The sequence below is a fragment of the Brachypodium distachyon genome, chromosome 4 (genome assembly GCF_000005505.3).
Source record: "Brachypodium distachyon strain Bd21 chromosome 4, Brachypodium_distachyon_v3.0, whole genome shotgun sequence".
Taxonomy (NCBI): domain Eukaryota; kingdom Viridiplantae; phylum Streptophyta; class Magnoliopsida; order Poales; family Poaceae; genus Brachypodium; species Brachypodium distachyon.
In genome coordinates, this window is record NC_016134.3 from 42,748,645 (window position 1) to 42,765,733 (window position 17,089).

Sequence of the window (17,089 nt, forward strand, 5' to 3'; positions counted from 1 at the left end):
CGGTTGCATAATTCTTCCGCTTTTGGTAGGCAATTTGGCATGGTTAATATGCTTCGAGCGAGAATGCTACTGATCACTAAACGGCGCTGTTGCTTTCTGGCCACTCTCACCAGTCCCCAATCCAGGCGATGAGGAGAGGCACGAGGCCCCGGATGGGCGACCGGGCGACGAGCGACGTGGTGGTGCGGCTGCGGACGCCGGAGGGCCGCGACGAGTGGCTCTACTGCCACTCCGCCGTCCTCGCCGCCGGGAGCAAGTACTTCGCCGACCGCCTCTCCGACGCCTGGCCCACCTGCCAGATCCTCGACTCCCGCTACTGCGTCGAGGTCCACTGCGCCGAGCCGGACCTCAGCTCGCACGTCACCGCGCTCCGCCTCCTCTACGCCGACGAGCCCGTCTCCCGCTTCGGCGTCCGCGGCGCGCTCGCCTTGCTCCAGGCCGCCGAGCACCTCGGCTGCCCCCGGATCGCCGCCGCCTGCGCCGACTACATCGAGTCCGCGCCCTGGGACGAGGCCGACGAGGAAGAGATCCTCGCCGCCGCCCCGTTCCTCGCCCCGCAGCACGGCCGCCTCCTCGCGCGCCTCCGCCCGATCGATCCGGCGCCGGCGGCCGGCATCTTCCTCTCGGCTTTCCGGCACGCGACGTCCGCGGCGGCGCCGCGGGAGCTCAAGTCTGCCGCCCAGGAGCAGCTGGAGTACATGCTGACCGAAGACGACGACGCGCCGTTGCTAGCCTTCGACGACGACAGCGTCAAGTCTCAGGTGAAGGATTGCGTCACAGGTTTACTGAACAGGTTCAGTGATTTCGTGAGCTCTGCACTGACGAAACAGAAAGAGGCGCCATGTTCCGGTGGTGACGACGGCGAACCTCAGCAGGAGCTGCATTCTTTCATCTCTGATATCTCCTGGGTCTGCCAGGTCTTGAGCAAGCTCGAGATGATGAAATACCTTGTGATCTACTGGCTGGGGGCATCGTCTCATGTGGTCGAAGTCGTCGAGGCAGCGTGCCCGGGGTTCGATTGCCTGAAGACCAGGCTGAAGGTGATAGAGATATCTGCAAAGGTTCTGGAGGCAGCTGCTTTCAGCAACATCGTCCTGCCGGCAGAGAAACGGTGTCACGCTGTAAACGTCTGGATCAGGTTTGCAGGGAGAACAAAGGCTTTGGTTGATCAAGCCGATGTCGGTGACGGTGATGCTGAAACACCGAAGATCGGCTTGGACGGTGAGGTCTGGCAGGGGCTGGAATCGGCTATCGTTTCGATCGTGCTGACGCTGCCGTCAAACACCCAAGCAGAGATCTTGTCAGAGTGGCTTCAGTCAAAACATGCTTGTTTCCCCGACCTGACGGAGGCGTTTGATACCTGGTGCTATAGATCGAAGGTTGCACGAACCAGGCTCTCTTTCTTGAACAACATCAATGAGGCACCTTGACACTGACCTGTGCAACCAAAATCCAATACTGTGGAGAAAATACTTCATGGTGATCCCAGCACTGAGCACGTGCCATTCTTGGAAATGGAATTCACCAATGGACAGGAAATCCTATTGCTTTGCTATATGATCGCATTGTCATCGTCTTCGGAATTGCTCCAGGATCTCCTTATAAACTCACATTTAGCATAGTCTGATCGAAATCTTTGGACATACCAGAACTGATGGAATGAGCAAGCTCAATGTCGTGCCATTTTGTCTTGTCGAGCTCTAGCGACTCAACACATGCAATGCCAGCTTTGGTGTATGCTGCGAAACTGGAGCTGGCACCAGAAAGTGCTACAAATGACTGAAGGAACTCGGAGAACGGCTGATCTTTGAGAGAGATCAAAACATCTGACAAGAAACCCCATGGTACTGGTATCTTTTTTTTCATTCTTGTGCATTTTGGATCAGGAGCCCTTTGTTGTGTGGTTCCGGTGGCGGAGGTTTCAGTTTGGAAAATGTGAAGCTCGCGAGTAAATGTCTGGTTTTGTTTTCTGCGATTACAGGGAACATGTCGTCTCAACCGTCCTTCTGTATTGGCTGTTTTGGATCAGTTCCGATGCGACAACGTATAAAATGTTTACCTCGTGCTTTGAGAAATAACAGCGCCCATGGCCTAATGGATAAGGCGTCTGACTTCTAATCAGGCGATTGTGGGTTCGAGTCCCACTGGGCGTGTGATGAACTCTTTTTACCGCACGATATAGTTTCGAACTTGAGCAGAACTAATTTTCTTGCCCTTTTTGAAAATTTCGGTCTTTTTTCAATCGACTAGATAAGTCCAGTTTGTCAAGAAAAAAATGTACACGGAAAAGAAAATCTCACCAGCATGAGCCATGGAGATGGATGAATTTCCTTTTTTTTTCTGTAAATTTTTCTTTTTTTTTTGAGCATAAGATCCCGACTTTATTAAATTGGCAAAATAGCTGGGATACAAGTGATATCCGGGGTATCAAGAAGCCACAAACGGCGACCCCGACTAAGAGAAGAAACGGCCTTAGCAAGATTATGAACCTCGACGTTAGAATCTCTTTTCTCATGAACAAGGAGCGCAGCATCAAAACTGTCCTTCCGCAGATTGAATTCCCTGGTGATGGCACAGTAAGAGCATAGAGAGTCCTCCATGATATTCTTAACCACATTTAGGCAGTCCGACGCCACTTGCACTGCTCCCAGATTTAAGGTTGTGTTTGTTTGAACTAGAACTCCACAGCTGCAGATTCTACAGCTGCAGATTTCAGAATCAGCGGTGGCTATCAGCTGCAGCTGGAAGATTGGAGATGTCTGATGCTTATTTGTTTGAGCGGCTGGTCCGGCTGCAGCTGTAACTGAAATGTGCTGAAATGACCTGAATGACCATGTTGTTCTGTAGATTTGATATAACTGTCGGTTGTACCGTTTGAACTGACAATAAGTGGTCTATAAGATATGAGACGTATATACATATATTGTACATCATTCAATAAATTTGAACACCTCAAATTCCCAAAAATTCTTCTCTTGTTTTGGCTAAATCTTGTGGACAGCTATTGGCAGTGAATTGCACTAAGACGTGAAGTAGTACTAATCCTTTTTTTTTCTTTTGCACGAAACGATGTAGGACTAATCCATTGCCATCAGAGCACGGGAGTCCTTGCTACTCGCGTCACACGTGCTCACGAATGAAGACAGGAGGGGGCGGTGGGTCCTCGAGGGAACAGGGAAAGTGGGAGCGGCGGTACGCAGAGGAGAGGGTGCGGCGGCGTTTCCCAGACCCATAGGAAGGGACCTGCCGGCAGCGGTGCCCAGACGAAGGGCGGAGTTGAGGGGCCACGCCGGCTCCTTTCCACCGGCAAGAAGAGCGCAGCGCCACGCAGACCGAGCAGCGGCAGGCATCAAGGAGCTAGGAACTCGGGCGGTGGTGATTGGGGCCATGAATGTTCCGTACCAGCGGTGAGGAGGACAGAGTCTCCGTTCCTCCGACCGTGCCGGCGTGGCGGCAATTGGAGAGAGATGGCGGCTGAGGGGACGCGGGATGGGAATGCGGTCGGTCGGGAAGAGCGAACAGAAACGAACCGGTACGTGGCAATTTGGACGGTATATGTAGTTTGGCCGGAGGATAAATTGGTAAAAGAGGCTATTTGGAGCTGCACCAGCTGGTGGAAGCACCCAAATCGTAACTTCTCCTTCGTAGTGTATTCTTTCAGAGCCTTCGTAGTGTATTCTTTCAGAACGCTTCGAGGAGCTGCTGCCAGGAGCTGGCCGAAAATACTCTGTTTGTTTGGGCTCCAGATTCCACAGCCCAGAAGATGTTGGAGCAGCTTCTTGGAGTCCAAACAAACGCACCCTAAGTCAGATGCCAGCGCAAGGGCTTCAATGCAAGCGATGACTTCTAGCATCTCCGGGGAATTGAGCCCATCAAAAGTTACAGCCGATGCCCCAAGGTAAACCCCCTGCTCATCCCTGCAAACAGCTGCCACAGCACTTGTATTCCCTGTCCTAGAAATCCCGGCATCAACAATGATCTTTGCCAAACCTGTCGGGGGAGGAATCCACCTCGGAGGTCTAGCCGGCCGTGTCTTATGTAAGCTAGTGGCATGTGCCGTAGCCAAGGGAATCTGAAGATCATCCAAAAAACGCTTGATGAAGCAAACCGTGGACAGTGGACTCTGGAATTCATTATGATGAATCGCACGCCGTCTAGCCCACCAGATCGCCCAAAGTGTGACAAGAACCTTGGTCAGTTCTTCATGCTTGCAGGTCTCCACGAGCAAGGCAAGCCAAGATCTCGCATTAGGTGAGATACTACCAATAACATGATCGACCACCTCATCATCAAGAAGAGCCCAAACACTACGAGCCATGGGGCGTACTTCACTGCTTCCTCATCCCGACCCAAAACAGTCTCAATAACGCCAGCCAGGCCTGAGGCCGATCCACTCACTCATCCACCTACCAAATAGGCCACATGACTGTAAGCTGAAGCAACTACGGCCCATGTTGTTTTATCCTTTGGTGTCGGTCCGCTTGGCCTTGAGACATGTCTTGTTTGTTTAAGCGTTTTGTAGCGTGGGGTTTGGCTTGGGTAATTTATATTATTCCACGCTTATATCTTGCTACTACTTGCTGTCAAAAAAGAGAGATGCATATGTAGTAGGCGGACGGCTACCTTTTTTTAATTGCATTTCGATCAAAAGTTCATAGAAAACTACCCAGTCAAAACACAACAGGACTAGAGGACTACCACCGAAGAAGCGATCTCCGACATGCATGAGAGGAGTGCCTCCGACGTCGTCGAAGTGCAAACCACAGCCTAGTCAGAACCAGTTGCACAATCTCCACCCGCTTGATCGGCGACCGAGTGGATCCGAGCACCATCAAGTCAACGAGTGTTGTTACCTAGTGTATCTAGTCGAAGGACGTCACACACCGAGACAACGCTGCAGACATCAATCTCGCCGGCTGAATAGATATGCCATCACTGCGAGCTGGTCCACACAGGCTATCGAAGGGCGTCGCGACACCGAGTCTAGACCACAAACACGAACCTTGACTGCGAGCTCAAGAGCCAACACGACCCTGAGAACTGTGTGAAGCGTAGTGTGCCGACTGAACCGACGAAGGGCGATGGGCAGCCGAGACTTCACCAAGAACACGAAACTTACTTGCAAGCATTGACGACTGCAAAGGGGTAACCTCAATCCCAGAAGGGGCCTGACCAGAAGCTATTGGGGAAATGATGGTAGCAGCAACATTGCAAAACGAAGAGTGAATCCATCGCCGTGCATGTCTGACTAGGAACCAGTGCCCGGTAGGAGGCCTGCATGGTACAAGAACTCAAAGACGACACCTCCAACAAGGAAACGTTGTCAAAGACAGCATTGTTGCCCGATCTGAGGATAAGATCTGGGGTTTTCACCCGGAGAACCATGACCGGAGGGATGTGGTGGGAGTTGGAGTTCCATGACCACGCCTCCAAGAAGGTAAACGACGTTAAGAAACGTCGCCGTGGCTGCCATTGACACAAGTTCAAAGCTAGGATTTCTCCTAAAACAATCCACCTAAATCCCTAATCTCAAATACACGTTGGCACTACCATTCACCACGCAGATGATGCTGTGGAACAAGCCGTACCTTGAATCACCGACAGGGCGATGGACCTGGGGCAGGGGGACCGACGCCGGCGCAATAGGGTCTGCCAAGCCGCAAAGCAGCAGATCTGGGGCAGGGGACCACCGCGGGCGCCAAGTTTGTGATTGTCGAGTCGCACGCGCGGTGGAACAACAGTAGGCACTGACGAACTGAGTGGTGGGGGACGCGAGCGCGGCTGCCTTCTCCGGCGCGGCACGGATCCGGTGAAGGAGGCAGCAAGTCGGGCTGGAGCTTAGAGAGCCGCAGCGAGGCCGAGCAGCAGGGTGATGGCGAGGTTGGAGGCGGCGGAGTGGGCGCACAGCTGGTGAAGTACGGCGCCTGGGCGGAGGGCAGGGAACCGGCGGCTGAAACGAGCTCCGCCCTCCCCCGCACACGGCCATGGAAAGCAGGTGCGGTCCACGACCGAGCAGCGGCCCGCGGCCACACCAGGACGCCCTTCCGCCCGCCGCCAAGCCCAAGAGACCTGCGACGGGATCTCGCCGCCCAGTGCCGGATTTGGCCGAAGACGGCAGATCGAAGGCCGGCCATGGAGCATGGTGGAGGGGCATGGGCACGCGCGGAGCGCCTCGCCGCCTCCTTCATCGGCAACGCCCGGCCTTGCCGGCTGCAGCCTCTGGCGGCGGCAAGGGGAGAGAGAAGGAGGGAGGGTGGCGGCGGCTGGCGGCGAGGGTTGCCCCCAAGTCGCCCCCGAGGTGGGCGACGCGAGAGCCTAGGGTTCAGTCACGCAACAATCCGAGGAAATGAAGTTCATAAGCTTAATTAACATAGCGCAGGTGATCGACACGTGATTCTTCTTGACTTTCCATCTAGATACACATGAATGTGATACACATGAATTATTATTCTACGGGGAAGATTCACACGAGACTTTGTGTGCGTACAGACGGGAGAGAGCACGGGCACATGCAAGACAGTTTTGACATAAAAACCGGCCAGGCAACGTGCACGCATAGCCAGATTTGAGCCAGGCATCCAGGGAGAGAAGGCCCAATTAACCGTACATCCATGTTGCCCCCATGGCCATGAGCTTCCAAAGTTCCAAGATCGAGCTTCTTCGATGGTCTCTCCACAATTAATCTCTCGGCCCGATGATGGTGTACGATCAGTCCATTATGTACAGTAGACTGCTAGTCCTGGATCGCCGGCTTTGATTTCCTCGTTGGTGATTACAAATAATATCTGGCTAGCTAGCTAAAACGTCATCTAGCTAGCTGTCTCTAGGCTGAGAAATTAGCATAGCCAGGTTAGGCAAGGGCGACACAAGAAGCAACAAAGCAGGCACGTAATGTCCTTTGCCTAGCCCCACTGATCGAAGCGAGCGAGTGCTCTAGCTAGCGATGGAGCTCAGCTTTGCTTTGTTCCTTTGCCTGATCTGGGTCCAACAAGATGTGGCCTCCCAGATATCTCCTGAATCACTCCTGCCGCCTGCCGCCGTAAATATAATCTCAAACAAAAAATCAACGGTTCGGCAGCTTCGACATCATGTCCAGCTTTGCCTTCCCACACGTACTCATCTGAGCTTAGCATCAACCGCCTTGTCTGTCATATATACGTACAAGTCAAGTGGACGCTTTCTGAAATTCTATGAACTGCTTTCCTATGCCTCGATTTAGTTTCTAGGAATTTCAACATCTTCTCATCCGAACCTCTCCCGTTTCTCTCTTGCTATTCGCTGAATTAAGCTAGGCCGACATCGATCGCTAAGAAACTGCCTGATTTTTCTCGAGAGGAAGTTAATTAATTAAGAGTTTTCAAATTAGAAAAACCAATGCACGTTACACTATAGCCCACTTTGGATGCATGGACCTATAAACAAGAAGTTAATTAGGATCATGTTTGGCCAATCAAGCAAGCTCTTGCTACGTCTATAGCTTAGTGCGTCTTAAGGAAACGAATTAGGCCGGTCTCGAACGAACTATACCTCGCTTCATCTAGAGGAAGTTAAAGGGGGTCCATACAAGTCTCCTTGTGTACATTGAAGGTTTTGTTTGGCCAATCTTGGCCGCTGATCCAGTTCTTGTCTCCGGTTTCAGTCAAGTGCAGTGTACCAGGCTACTGGCACACGCTAAAACTAGTGTGGAATATCCCTTTTTATGCGAACTACTACTACATAAAAGGAAGTTAAAGAGAGTTCAGACAAAATGCGCCATAGGCCGGTGTTAACGTACTGAGCCCTATATATAAGTGTACGTAAACCAGTTTGATTTGGGTAACGTGGCTGCCCAACACGGTAAGGAAAATTAGCAAGCTACCTGATGCATTTTCGAAGAGGATATTTTCGAAGTGACTTTTCTAAGAGGATATTGTTTTTTCCTAAGAGGATATTATATGGCTAGATATATGGATTCAGTTTGAGCTTACTAGCCAGGTAGCAATATGACACAATGCGATCATACTAGTCAGGCAGCTGACGATACGATCAGTGCCTAAAAGATCTGGACTCTTGCTAGGAACCGGTCCATCATCGATGACTTGAATTAATGTGCAAATGCATGTCGCTTTTCGTCCCGTGTTTGTGTGTTAGTCACATGCTTGCTAGGACTATGATTGTTCTGTTCTTCAGCACGAGGAGCCAGGCAGCTATAGCTTAGCTTAATTAGAGGAGGGCCCGTGCAACAGCACACACATGCACGCTAGCCGTGATGTAGCCAGGACACAGATCAGTTAATTACTTCGATGGTCTGATCACATTTGCTAGTACAAACTAATTAATCGCCGTGATGATGACTGTTGAGCCTAGCTCGATCGCCCTACTTATATATCGTCATCGTAACTAATTAGCTAGTATACTAATACTAGCTTGTCCTATAAGCATCGTCACTGTCATATCAGATCAACTTTGCAAACCGCTAGCTGTCAACTAATCCTTCCTTGAAGATGATGTACGCTTAAATGATAGTATTAATATCTAACTCACGTAATTCTTGTCCAAATTTGCCCCAAATAAAAGTATCTGTTTCTAAAAAACGTCTAGATACATGTAATATTTCGACAAGAATTATGTGACATATGTTTCTTTTTAGTGAGTGAAAGAGCTAGCGATGGAGCTAAAATTTGTCCTGTCTCTGCACCCCGAAGATTCACGGATATACGTAGTGCTACAATGGTGGGCTGGTGGGTACATCCGCCGGCCACCGTGTGCTTTGTTGGGTTGGGTAAGGTAAACATCAGATCATGGTGGATCCTGCATAGGCATCTAGCGGTGACACGGCGGCGAAGCAATGCCGCCGGCCTTTTTGCCGTTAGGGGTTAAGCAGGGCTCTGTCTTGCAGCTCAGCAAGCAAGCTCCCGTGCATCAAACCGGAAACAAAGAAAGAAAAAACCCCGATTAACCTGGCGTCTAAGTAACGTTCGAGAAGACGTGCCCGGTCAAGAAGATCAGATCGGTATATAACGCACTCAGCGAAAGGACACGTATTTTGTTACACACGCGCTGCTATATATATGTAGCTAGCTCAACAGCGACAACACGTACAATGGGGGATATGTAGTACTGAAAGAGAGCTACTGTGTCACGTATACCACGTACGGGGATATGTTTGCTTTGGCCTTTGGGCATGTATAAAAAGTGTTCAAAAAGAAGAGATGTCTCGGCCTCTGCATCAATATACTGCTCTGGGTATGTACAATTGACCGCACAACAAGGAAATGAAATACTTCCTTTGTCCTAAAATAAATGTTGCATTTTTTCTTCTCAAAATGATCAAATCTACACAATGATACACGCGTGTTGGACAAGTTGTAACAGTTATTTTGAGACGAAGGTAGTAAAATACAAGCAAATTAAGATATACAGAGTAGTAATATCTTATATATGACCCGTTTCAATCTATTTATCTCGATCGATTGTGCTGTATATATTAAAATCATTGATATGATTTGACGTGTATAATCGAGAGATAAGCCGTACAATTCGAATACAACTAATTAAGCTATGATTTTTTTGCCGAATAACCTGATCAAGGATGTTTGTTTGTTGCCGAATAACCTGATCAAGCTAGGATGTATACACACTAGCCACTTTAGCCAGTTACTCAGAAGCCGGCCGGCCGGGGTACAGACACCGATATAGCTGAAATTGCCCTGGAATAATTAATCACCAGGTGCAGCAATAGATCGAACCAATTAATTAAGACGCTCTGGATCATGCACACAGTGCCGCTAGAATGTACGTCCAAACTTAGTATGTACTCCGTAGTCCATACGTACAGTATTTAGCTAACAGCTATAAGAGCTAGCTCAGAGCTTGAGCGACAAGTCCATCTCCGCCGCCTCCTCGCCGTAGTTCCGGCCTGCCGCCGTCGTCATAGCCCAGCCGGACACCACCGTCTCCGCCGCGGAAGCACGGTAGGCCCAGAGCTCGCCGCTGCCGTGGAGCCAGCTTTGGTCGACTACTGCTGCAGCCGGACGAGAGGAGGAAGAAGAAGAAGCAGGAGCAGCTTCGGCGGCGAGGTGTGGCAGGCGGCTGTTGTTGCGCTTGGCGAGTGTGCGCTCGAGCTTGTGCGCGTTCTGGTGGCCGCCCAGCGCCTGCGAGCTGGAGAACTTGCGGTGGCAGTAGTTGCAGGAAAACGCCTCCTCCCGCTGATGATCCCGGCCATGGTCGGCGGCGGGCGACGCCGCCGGGCCCGGCCGGTACGTCGGCTCCAGGCGGAGGTCCAGGCTCACGCCGCCGTACTGCAGTTGGTGCCGCCTCTCCATGTCCCTCCGCGCCGGAGCTCGCAAAGCCGATCGAACCCGCGGTAGAAGGTATATTGTCAGGGCAGTGCTCTAATTTGGAGGAAGAAGAAGAAGAAACGAGGATGGATGGAAGTGGAAGTGTGGAGCTAGCGCGCGGAGGCGGGACGGTATATAACGAGCGGCTGGGTCGGGTGGACGAGTCTTGTCTGCCGGTCAGCTATATCTCCCCGATATCTATCCGTCCGTCCATCCATCCATCAATGGTTGATTTGACAAGACATGCAACGGAGCATATATCTTTGTGTGCATCAATAGTTTTCCTAACTTTGATTCTGAGTCGATGTGCTAGATTTTGATCTGAATGCGCCTGATCTGATATATGATGATGATGTATTGATGTGATTCTTCTGTGTGGAAAACTTGGTTTTACTTCTGGGACCATCTTCTTCTTCTCTTTTCCCTTCTGAAACCTTACCTTTGGATTTTTCGTTCCGAGGCGTGCAGAGTGCAAATTCTGTCAGACCAAACATCGACATCTTACGTACTACTAATTGGCCTGATGAAACTTCGATGCTTCATCGCCCATTAATTAGTACTCATCCAGATCTACACAACTGTCACTCCAAAGAGTAATAACTGATTAATTAGTTTTCATGCAAATGCCCATTTTATTTCCAGAGATCGCAACAATCAATGATGAGTCCTTCCACAAACAATAGCTAGCCAGCTGCGGTGTTCCTGTCTGTACATGAACAATCAACCCGACTATATATATATATATGCTTCAGATAAAACTGAAGATCCTACTCTCATGTATATTTTTCCTGCCAAACATATTCTAAAATCAGGGATCGGATGCATGATTCCAGTGTTTAATCGTTTAGCTAAATTCCTAGGGAGCGACCTTCAATCCGGGCAGAGACAGGAGGATGGCACTTGTCACCAGACATCTCTTAAGTATCTCCCCTCCATCTGCAGGTTCTTCATGTAGCTCTCCGTCTTCGAGTTGTCCAAAGAGCCCTGCAAAGTGTATGATTCAGCAAAACCACAAGGAACTCCAGAACACAGTGTATACAGGGTGTCATACTACAGAGTCAAAGCGCACAATTGGGGAAAGAAAGTACAGTTCTCGATACATAGCAGGATTAGAGATTAGATCACCCTCATGTTACTGTTAACTCTGGGAAGGTAGAGTACCTGTCCCTGGACAATTGTGTGTAGTACACGATGCACATCTCTAGCCATGCCCTTCGCGTCGCCACAGACATAAATATAACCCCCCTGAGAAATGATGCTCCAAAGCTCAGGAGCCTGAGAAGACGAATGGTGAGACAAGAAAACAAAAGATTACCGGGTCAACAGACAGTATTGCATATCGAGAATCAATTTACCTTCGCTGCCATTTTGTGTTGAACATACTCTTTTGTGGGACCGTCACGAGAGAAAGCAACAATCAACTCAGACAGAGCACCAGCATCAGCAAAATTGTTGAGCTCATCCTCATATATGAAGTCCTGAAGAAATAAAGTATTGATCAGGCAACTTTAGACAAGCTAAACAGTGCTTTCGAACATATATGGCATCTTTTACTATATGTAAAATGCAAATGCATAAAAGCTTCCTGACAGATAACAAGGAGCTCTGACAAGGGAAACAACCATGCAGAGTAATATGCGGAGTAAGAGTTTGCTATGCCATAGGAATTATGGCATGCTGGCAGGGTTAACAAAACATGACAGTTTCGATGAAGCTGAATAGCAGAGAAATATAGGTCATACCATCTTGCGGTTTCTGCACCCAAAGAAGAGGATCGCACGGCCTAATTCCACCCCGATCTCTTTTAAAGCTAATCTTTCCTGCCAGTGCCAGATGCATCAGATATGCACGTGAACATTACTAAAGAGTGACAAGGCTTTGCAGAACAATGTGTAAAAGAAGAATGGGAAAACAAAACAAACCTGTAAGAAGCCCCTGAAAGGTGCAAGACCAGTCCCAGGACCTATCATGATAATAGGTACTGTAGGATCAGCAGGCAGTTTGAAGTTTGACTGCCTCACAAAAATTGGAGCCCAACTACATTCTTCACTCTCTTCCAAGGGAGTTGAATTCTGCAAGGATTGTCAGACCAAAATATTTACTAGATGACATGATGGCCACTGAGAAATACTTCGAAGGATTATACTTGACTACATATAAATCATTATGATTTTGAAATGAGTATATTCACACATCCCAAAGTTCACCACCTATAAATGGAAATAAATACAAACATTATATGACAAGAACTTCTGTCATACTGTGGACAAAAAAATCTACTCCTCATGGAGTCACGTCTCACATCATTGAACAAATGAGCTGTTTCATATCAATTGATTTTTACCGACACAGCCACACAGGGTAAGTTCACAATGAGAAGCTGAGAACTGGTAATGAGAAGATAACCAGTCGACCCCATCTTTCTTTTTTTGTACAGAAAAACCTGCTAATTGAACTAAAACTTTCATTCCAACATCATTGAACTTGGTATTCAATATGGAGTTCTCAAGTGGTAAAAGAATGAAGTTGCTTCCAACTTGTTGAAGTTAGTTTGAACAATTGGGGGTTGAATTCAAACATCAAAGCAAGCAAAAAGGGTCAAAATCCATTACCTTGACATCAGTTGAAATGTTGAAAAATGAACAGAAACAAAGAAACTGTGTTGTAAGCATAAAAGAGGGTGACAGTAATACCTTCATCCAAGTAGAACAAACTCCTTTGTGGATCCTTCCAGTAGGCGTTGGCCCACAAACTAGTGCACACGTGACATGAATTCTTGTTGGTGCCATTCTGCAACAATATAAATATTATGAATCTTGAGTGACTGATCAATTTGCTTAAGTATACGGGTATTGTTTCAATCACAGTGGTGCAGGGTACCGGGGTGAGGAAGATATTGAGTAGTATCTCGGCTGCAGGCGAGGAGCAATAGCTGCAAAGAAGACACCGAGCGGAGGTTTCACTGATGGGAACTCAGAAATAACTTCCAAGAGACTTCTTTGACTTGAGATTATCCATTGAGAATATTCCTTCTGCCCAATGAAATCCATGTGAGGAACACAACACAAATACCAGAAAGTATGAACATATCTTACAAACCAACCTTTCCAGCAGGAGATGCTAAATGTCTTAGACGCTCAGCTTCTTTGGGATCAGATGCATGAGCAGCCAAAGCTATTAAAACACTCTGCAATGAACCATCGAGAAAAAGTAAAATAAATACAAATATAAACATAGAACACTAATGAGTTAAAACTTCAAAGAATATGCAAAACAAAAACTCACCTTCTTAGGTGAATTCAAAAGATCGGCGTATCTAGCAAGGGCAACCCTCACTGTACAAGGAGATGGGAAAGGAGGTGGAAGAGATCCCCCAAAAAGTGGAGTGCCATCCTCTTCGTCAGCATAAATTGCGAAAACTGTATCTGCTGAATAACCTAACAGCTTTTCTGCCTCCTTTACGGTCTCGATGTTATTTTCTGCATACACGCCAACATGATCTCCAGTCTCATATCTGCAAATGGAAAATGTAGACCCGTCAGCCGTCTAAAGACCAGTTAAATAATCTTTGTCCATCTACTCTTATTTTCAGAAAATACAAATCTAGATCAACGAATATGCTTACGTGAGGCTAGTTCCTGCAATATCAAACTCTAAATGAATGCAGGACCGGTCAGAAGCTGGCGTATGAAGCTCCCGTCGCACTGCCACGTGTGCCCTGGAAAAAAAAAGGTCGGAGTTTCATTGTACCGCAGCCAAAGTACTGGGCCCAGCCACATAGAAGGAAAAACTGCGTGCCTGCACGGATGTTGAATGTCATAGACAGCTTGGCCGTTGCTAAGACTGGAAGACTTGTTGATATCTGCGGCATCCTCTGGTTTGACGAACACAGTTCTATATCCCGGAATAGCAGCTGTGTAAGGAGTTGGTGGTACTGAAGAATCATCCTCAACACGGAGCAATTTATCCAATTCTGACCATAGCAATTCCTTCCTTTATTTCAAGAAACAAGGCATTAGCTTCTGATTCATAAAGAACAAAGTCAAATGTTGAGATCAGCTATGTGCACAAACAAGAGCACAATACACGAGAAAAGTCCAACGAATCAAAGTCTACGTCAATTCTTCAACTGTTCAGGTTCAGGTTAAGCTCATTGTGGTACATACCAGGCGTTGAAGTCATCCTCAATGCATTGATCATCATCTCCCAGACCAACAGGAACAATGCGTTTGCCACCTAGAAGAGTATGACAGACAAAGTTAACCACCAGCAAATGAAAGGACATAGCAAAATTAGGAGAAAAAAAATATGTAACAAGAAGGATGTTGCAGACAGTCCACGATATCTAGCTTGAAATTGTTCAGGCATATTTAGTTTTATTCAATTGATCTTGGAATAATAATCATCATAGAAGTTTTAATGTGTTTTCAGTGCAGTAAACAAGCTGTATCCTATTTGTAACTAAATTATAATTTTGGCAGAGTCAAAATTTTGAATTATAAGTGAACTCGCTAGAAGAATGAAATAGTCATTCTGCCTTGGTTACCTTGTTCACTGAGGAGCTGATCAACAACCTTTCCAATCTTCAATTGAGAACATATTTACGAGAAAGATCAACACAAGTGCACAAATTATAGCAAATATACACATCAGAACAATGTAGAGGCACAACAGCAGACAAACCTTGTTAAAATGCTCATACTGCCTATTTCCAAGGCCAAACACCGCAAACCGGAGATTGCTCAACCATTCACCCCTCTCATTCCCCTGTACCCAAAGAAAACAAAGCGGCCATGAATAAAACCACAACAAAAGCACACCCAGAACTACACCCCAGAAATTAGAATTGTAGCTGTACCTCTGAGAACCATTTATAAAACCTCGCCGCATTGTCAGTTGGCTCACCGTCCCCATACCTACAACAACAACATACCTTATCAATTATTCCCTCCAATCCATAGTAAGTGTCTTGGATTTAGTACAAAGTAACAGTTTTTTAGATACAAGGGGACTACCCCAGCTTTACTGAGTAGTAATTAACTCAGAACAAATATGCATGTTTTCCTTCATTAACAGGTGCAGCAAGCAATCTTCTGGTGTAACAGAAGCACTAAATTGAGTTGCAGATGGAACTGCTGATCCTTACGTGGCCAGGAAGAACAATGCGATGATCTCCTTCTTAAGCTTCTCCGCGTAGTCATCGTCCTCTGCCGCGTAATCATCCTGAGACACGCATCAATCGTATCAGAAAAGGGGTCAAAAAAGAAGAGAGTTTGAAGTAGCGGCGTAGGGAATTGGGGATGAAACCGCACCAGATCGACCACCTTGAAGACGGCTTTGTCGTACCTCGCCTTGGCCTCTTCCGCGAGCGCCTACAAATCCACACGAAAAAAAAGGCATCAGCTTGCCCCCAACAGGAGCATAGCAGAGCAGGGAAGCTTAGGTTGCACGAGGCGGACAGTCAGGCAGCGAGAGTGGCAAGTAAAAGCAGAGCGGCAGGAACCTTGGCGAAGCCCTCGGCGGTGCCGGTCTGCGTGCCGAAGAAGACGGCGACCCTCAGGCGGCCGTCGTCCGGGTCGGGCTCCTTCTCCCGCGCCTTGGCGGCGAGGGGCCGCGACGCCGTCGCCGGCTGCGGTCCGGCCGCGGAGGAGGAGCGGCGGAGGAAGAGGGCGACGCCGCAGCCGACGAGCACGGCGAGCGAGGTGGTGAGCAGGGCGAGGATGCGGCGGTTGTCCTCGGCCAGCGCGAGGAGCGACGCGCCCTCCCGGCCCGTCAGCAGCGCCGCCAGCATGTCCAGCGCCGCCGACGAGTCCATGGCGGCGGCGGCGGCGCTCTTCGTTCGATGGGATCGGGGCGGTGCGTGAGCGAGTGCGCGTGGGCGTTTGTGGGACGGACGGACGGAGCCGGAGGCGATTTGTGTTGCTGCGCCGTCGAAAGAGCGGCTCGGGGGGGTCGGGTCGGATGCCAGCCGGCCCCGGCGACAGTTTCGGTTCCTGCTGGGTCGGGAAATCTTATGGTTCCTGTCTCGAGTAAGTTTGGTTTCGTTGGCGTGCTCAAGTGCTCGTGGCTGTGGTTGCGCTTGCGCCGCCTCTCTTCTCCGTTCTCCGTCGAAGAATCGGGAACGGAACGGAAGGGCTTGGGTGGGACTTTGAACCGAGCTACTGATCGGTTTTGTGGTTGAGATATCACCAGCTGAAAAGAGCCCCCACCATGCACGTCTATTCCGGCCAAACCACACGGTGCCATCTTAAGTATATGCCCCCCTTTCAAAACCACACACATGTCCACTCTTTCATTTAATATATTTCTTTTAATTATGTCTTGTCTAATTAACTAAGAGAGAGAAGGGAGAGAAGGCCAAACATGTGACTATGAAAAAGGGTGCAAATATTTGAGGTGGCACAGCCACCGTGTTAGTCTATTCCGGCCATGGAATTGGAGCAACAAGTCTTCTCCGACCTCTGACTTTCGATTGGCCCGTGAGTGTGCGTGTGCGTGCGGGGTCTATCCATGTTCAGTACGCTCTATGTAAATGGTTTTGGAAATTTTTAGATGAGGAGGGAGATTGGCAAAGTGTGATTAGAGCTAAGTATGTATTAAGAAAAATTTGTTAGCAGCTTGCAGCTAGAGAAGTGGACAATTCTCATTTCTGGCGAGGAATAATGCATCTTTATTAACTGTTGTAGAAAGATTATTGGAAAGGGAGAAAGAACTTGTTTTGGGGAGGAACACTGGCCGACTGGGGAGATGCCTTTGTGCCTTAAATTTCC

General features: G+C 48.6%; 3 protein-coding genes and 1 non-coding gene across 4 annotated transcripts; 2 read left to right on the forward strand and 2 right to left on the reverse strand.

Moving 5' to 3' along the window:
- The first annotated feature begins 92 nt into the window (after positions 1-92).
- On the forward strand, positions 93-2,118 carry LOC100839761 (BTB/POZ domain-containing protein At3g05675). The gene has a single exon (XM_003578585.4). It carries the CDS (start codon positions 129-131, stop codon positions 1,428-1,430), a length of 1,302 nt encoding a protein of 433 aa, XP_003578633.1. The 5' UTR covers positions 93-128; the 3' UTR covers positions 1,431-2,118.
- TRNAR-UCU lies at positions 2,081-2,153 on the forward strand. The gene has a single exon. It is a non-coding gene; the product is annotated as a tRNA-Arg (tRNA).
- A 7,622-nt stretch (positions 2,154-9,775) lies between these two features.
- Positions 9,776-10,816, reverse strand: LOC104585144 (zinc finger protein 2). Its single transcript, XM_010241144.3, has one exon. It carries the CDS (start codon positions 10,302-10,304, stop codon positions 9,846-9,848), a length of 459 nt encoding a protein of 152 aa, XP_010239446.1. The 5' UTR covers positions 10,305-10,816; the 3' UTR covers positions 9,776-9,845.
- A 104-nt stretch (positions 10,817-10,920) lies between these two features.
- LOC100840064 (NADPH--cytochrome P450 reductase) lies at positions 10,921-16,382 on the reverse strand. The gene is made up of 18 exons (XM_003578586.4): positions 15,823-16,382; positions 15,632-15,691; positions 15,466-15,542; positions 15,178-15,235; positions 15,003-15,086; positions 14,866-14,902; positions 14,486-14,555; positions 14,118-14,312; positions 13,945-14,037; positions 13,605-13,833; positions 13,423-13,506; positions 13,200-13,351; positions 13,013-13,109; positions 12,242-12,391; positions 12,062-12,139; positions 11,675-11,797; positions 11,481-11,594; positions 10,921-11,303 (listed from the first exon to the last, which is right to left on the reverse strand). Exons 1-18 carry the CDS (start codon positions 16,132-16,134, stop codon positions 11,223-11,225), a joined length of 2,094 nt encoding a protein of 697 aa, XP_003578634.1. The 5' UTR covers positions 16,135-16,382; the 3' UTR covers positions 10,921-11,222.
- Positions 16,383-17,089: the final 707 nt, after the last annotated feature.

Excerpts from the sequence above, each read along its gene's own strand:
- LOC100839761 (XM_003578585.4), top strand. The coding sequence starts at position 129 with ATGAGGAGAGGCACGAGGCCCCGGATGGGCGACCGGGCGACGAGCGAC.
- LOC104585144 (XM_010241144.3), bottom strand. The coding sequence starts at position 10,304 with ATGGAGAGGCGGCACCAACTGCAGTACGGCGGCGTGAGCCTGGACCTC.
- LOC100840064 (XM_003578586.4), bottom strand. The coding sequence starts at position 16,134 with ATGGACTCGTCGGCGGCGCTGGACATGCTGGCGGCGCTGCTGACGGGC. Across the intron at positions 15,087-15,177 it reads TTTATAAATGGTTCTCAGAG|GGGAATGAGAGGGGTGAATG; the intron begins GTACAGCTACAA and ends CTTTGGGTACAG. Across the intron at positions 13,507-13,604 it reads TTTTGAATTCACCTAAGAAG|AGTGTTTTAATAGCTTTGGC; the intron begins GTGAGTTTTTGT and ends GGTTCATTGCAG.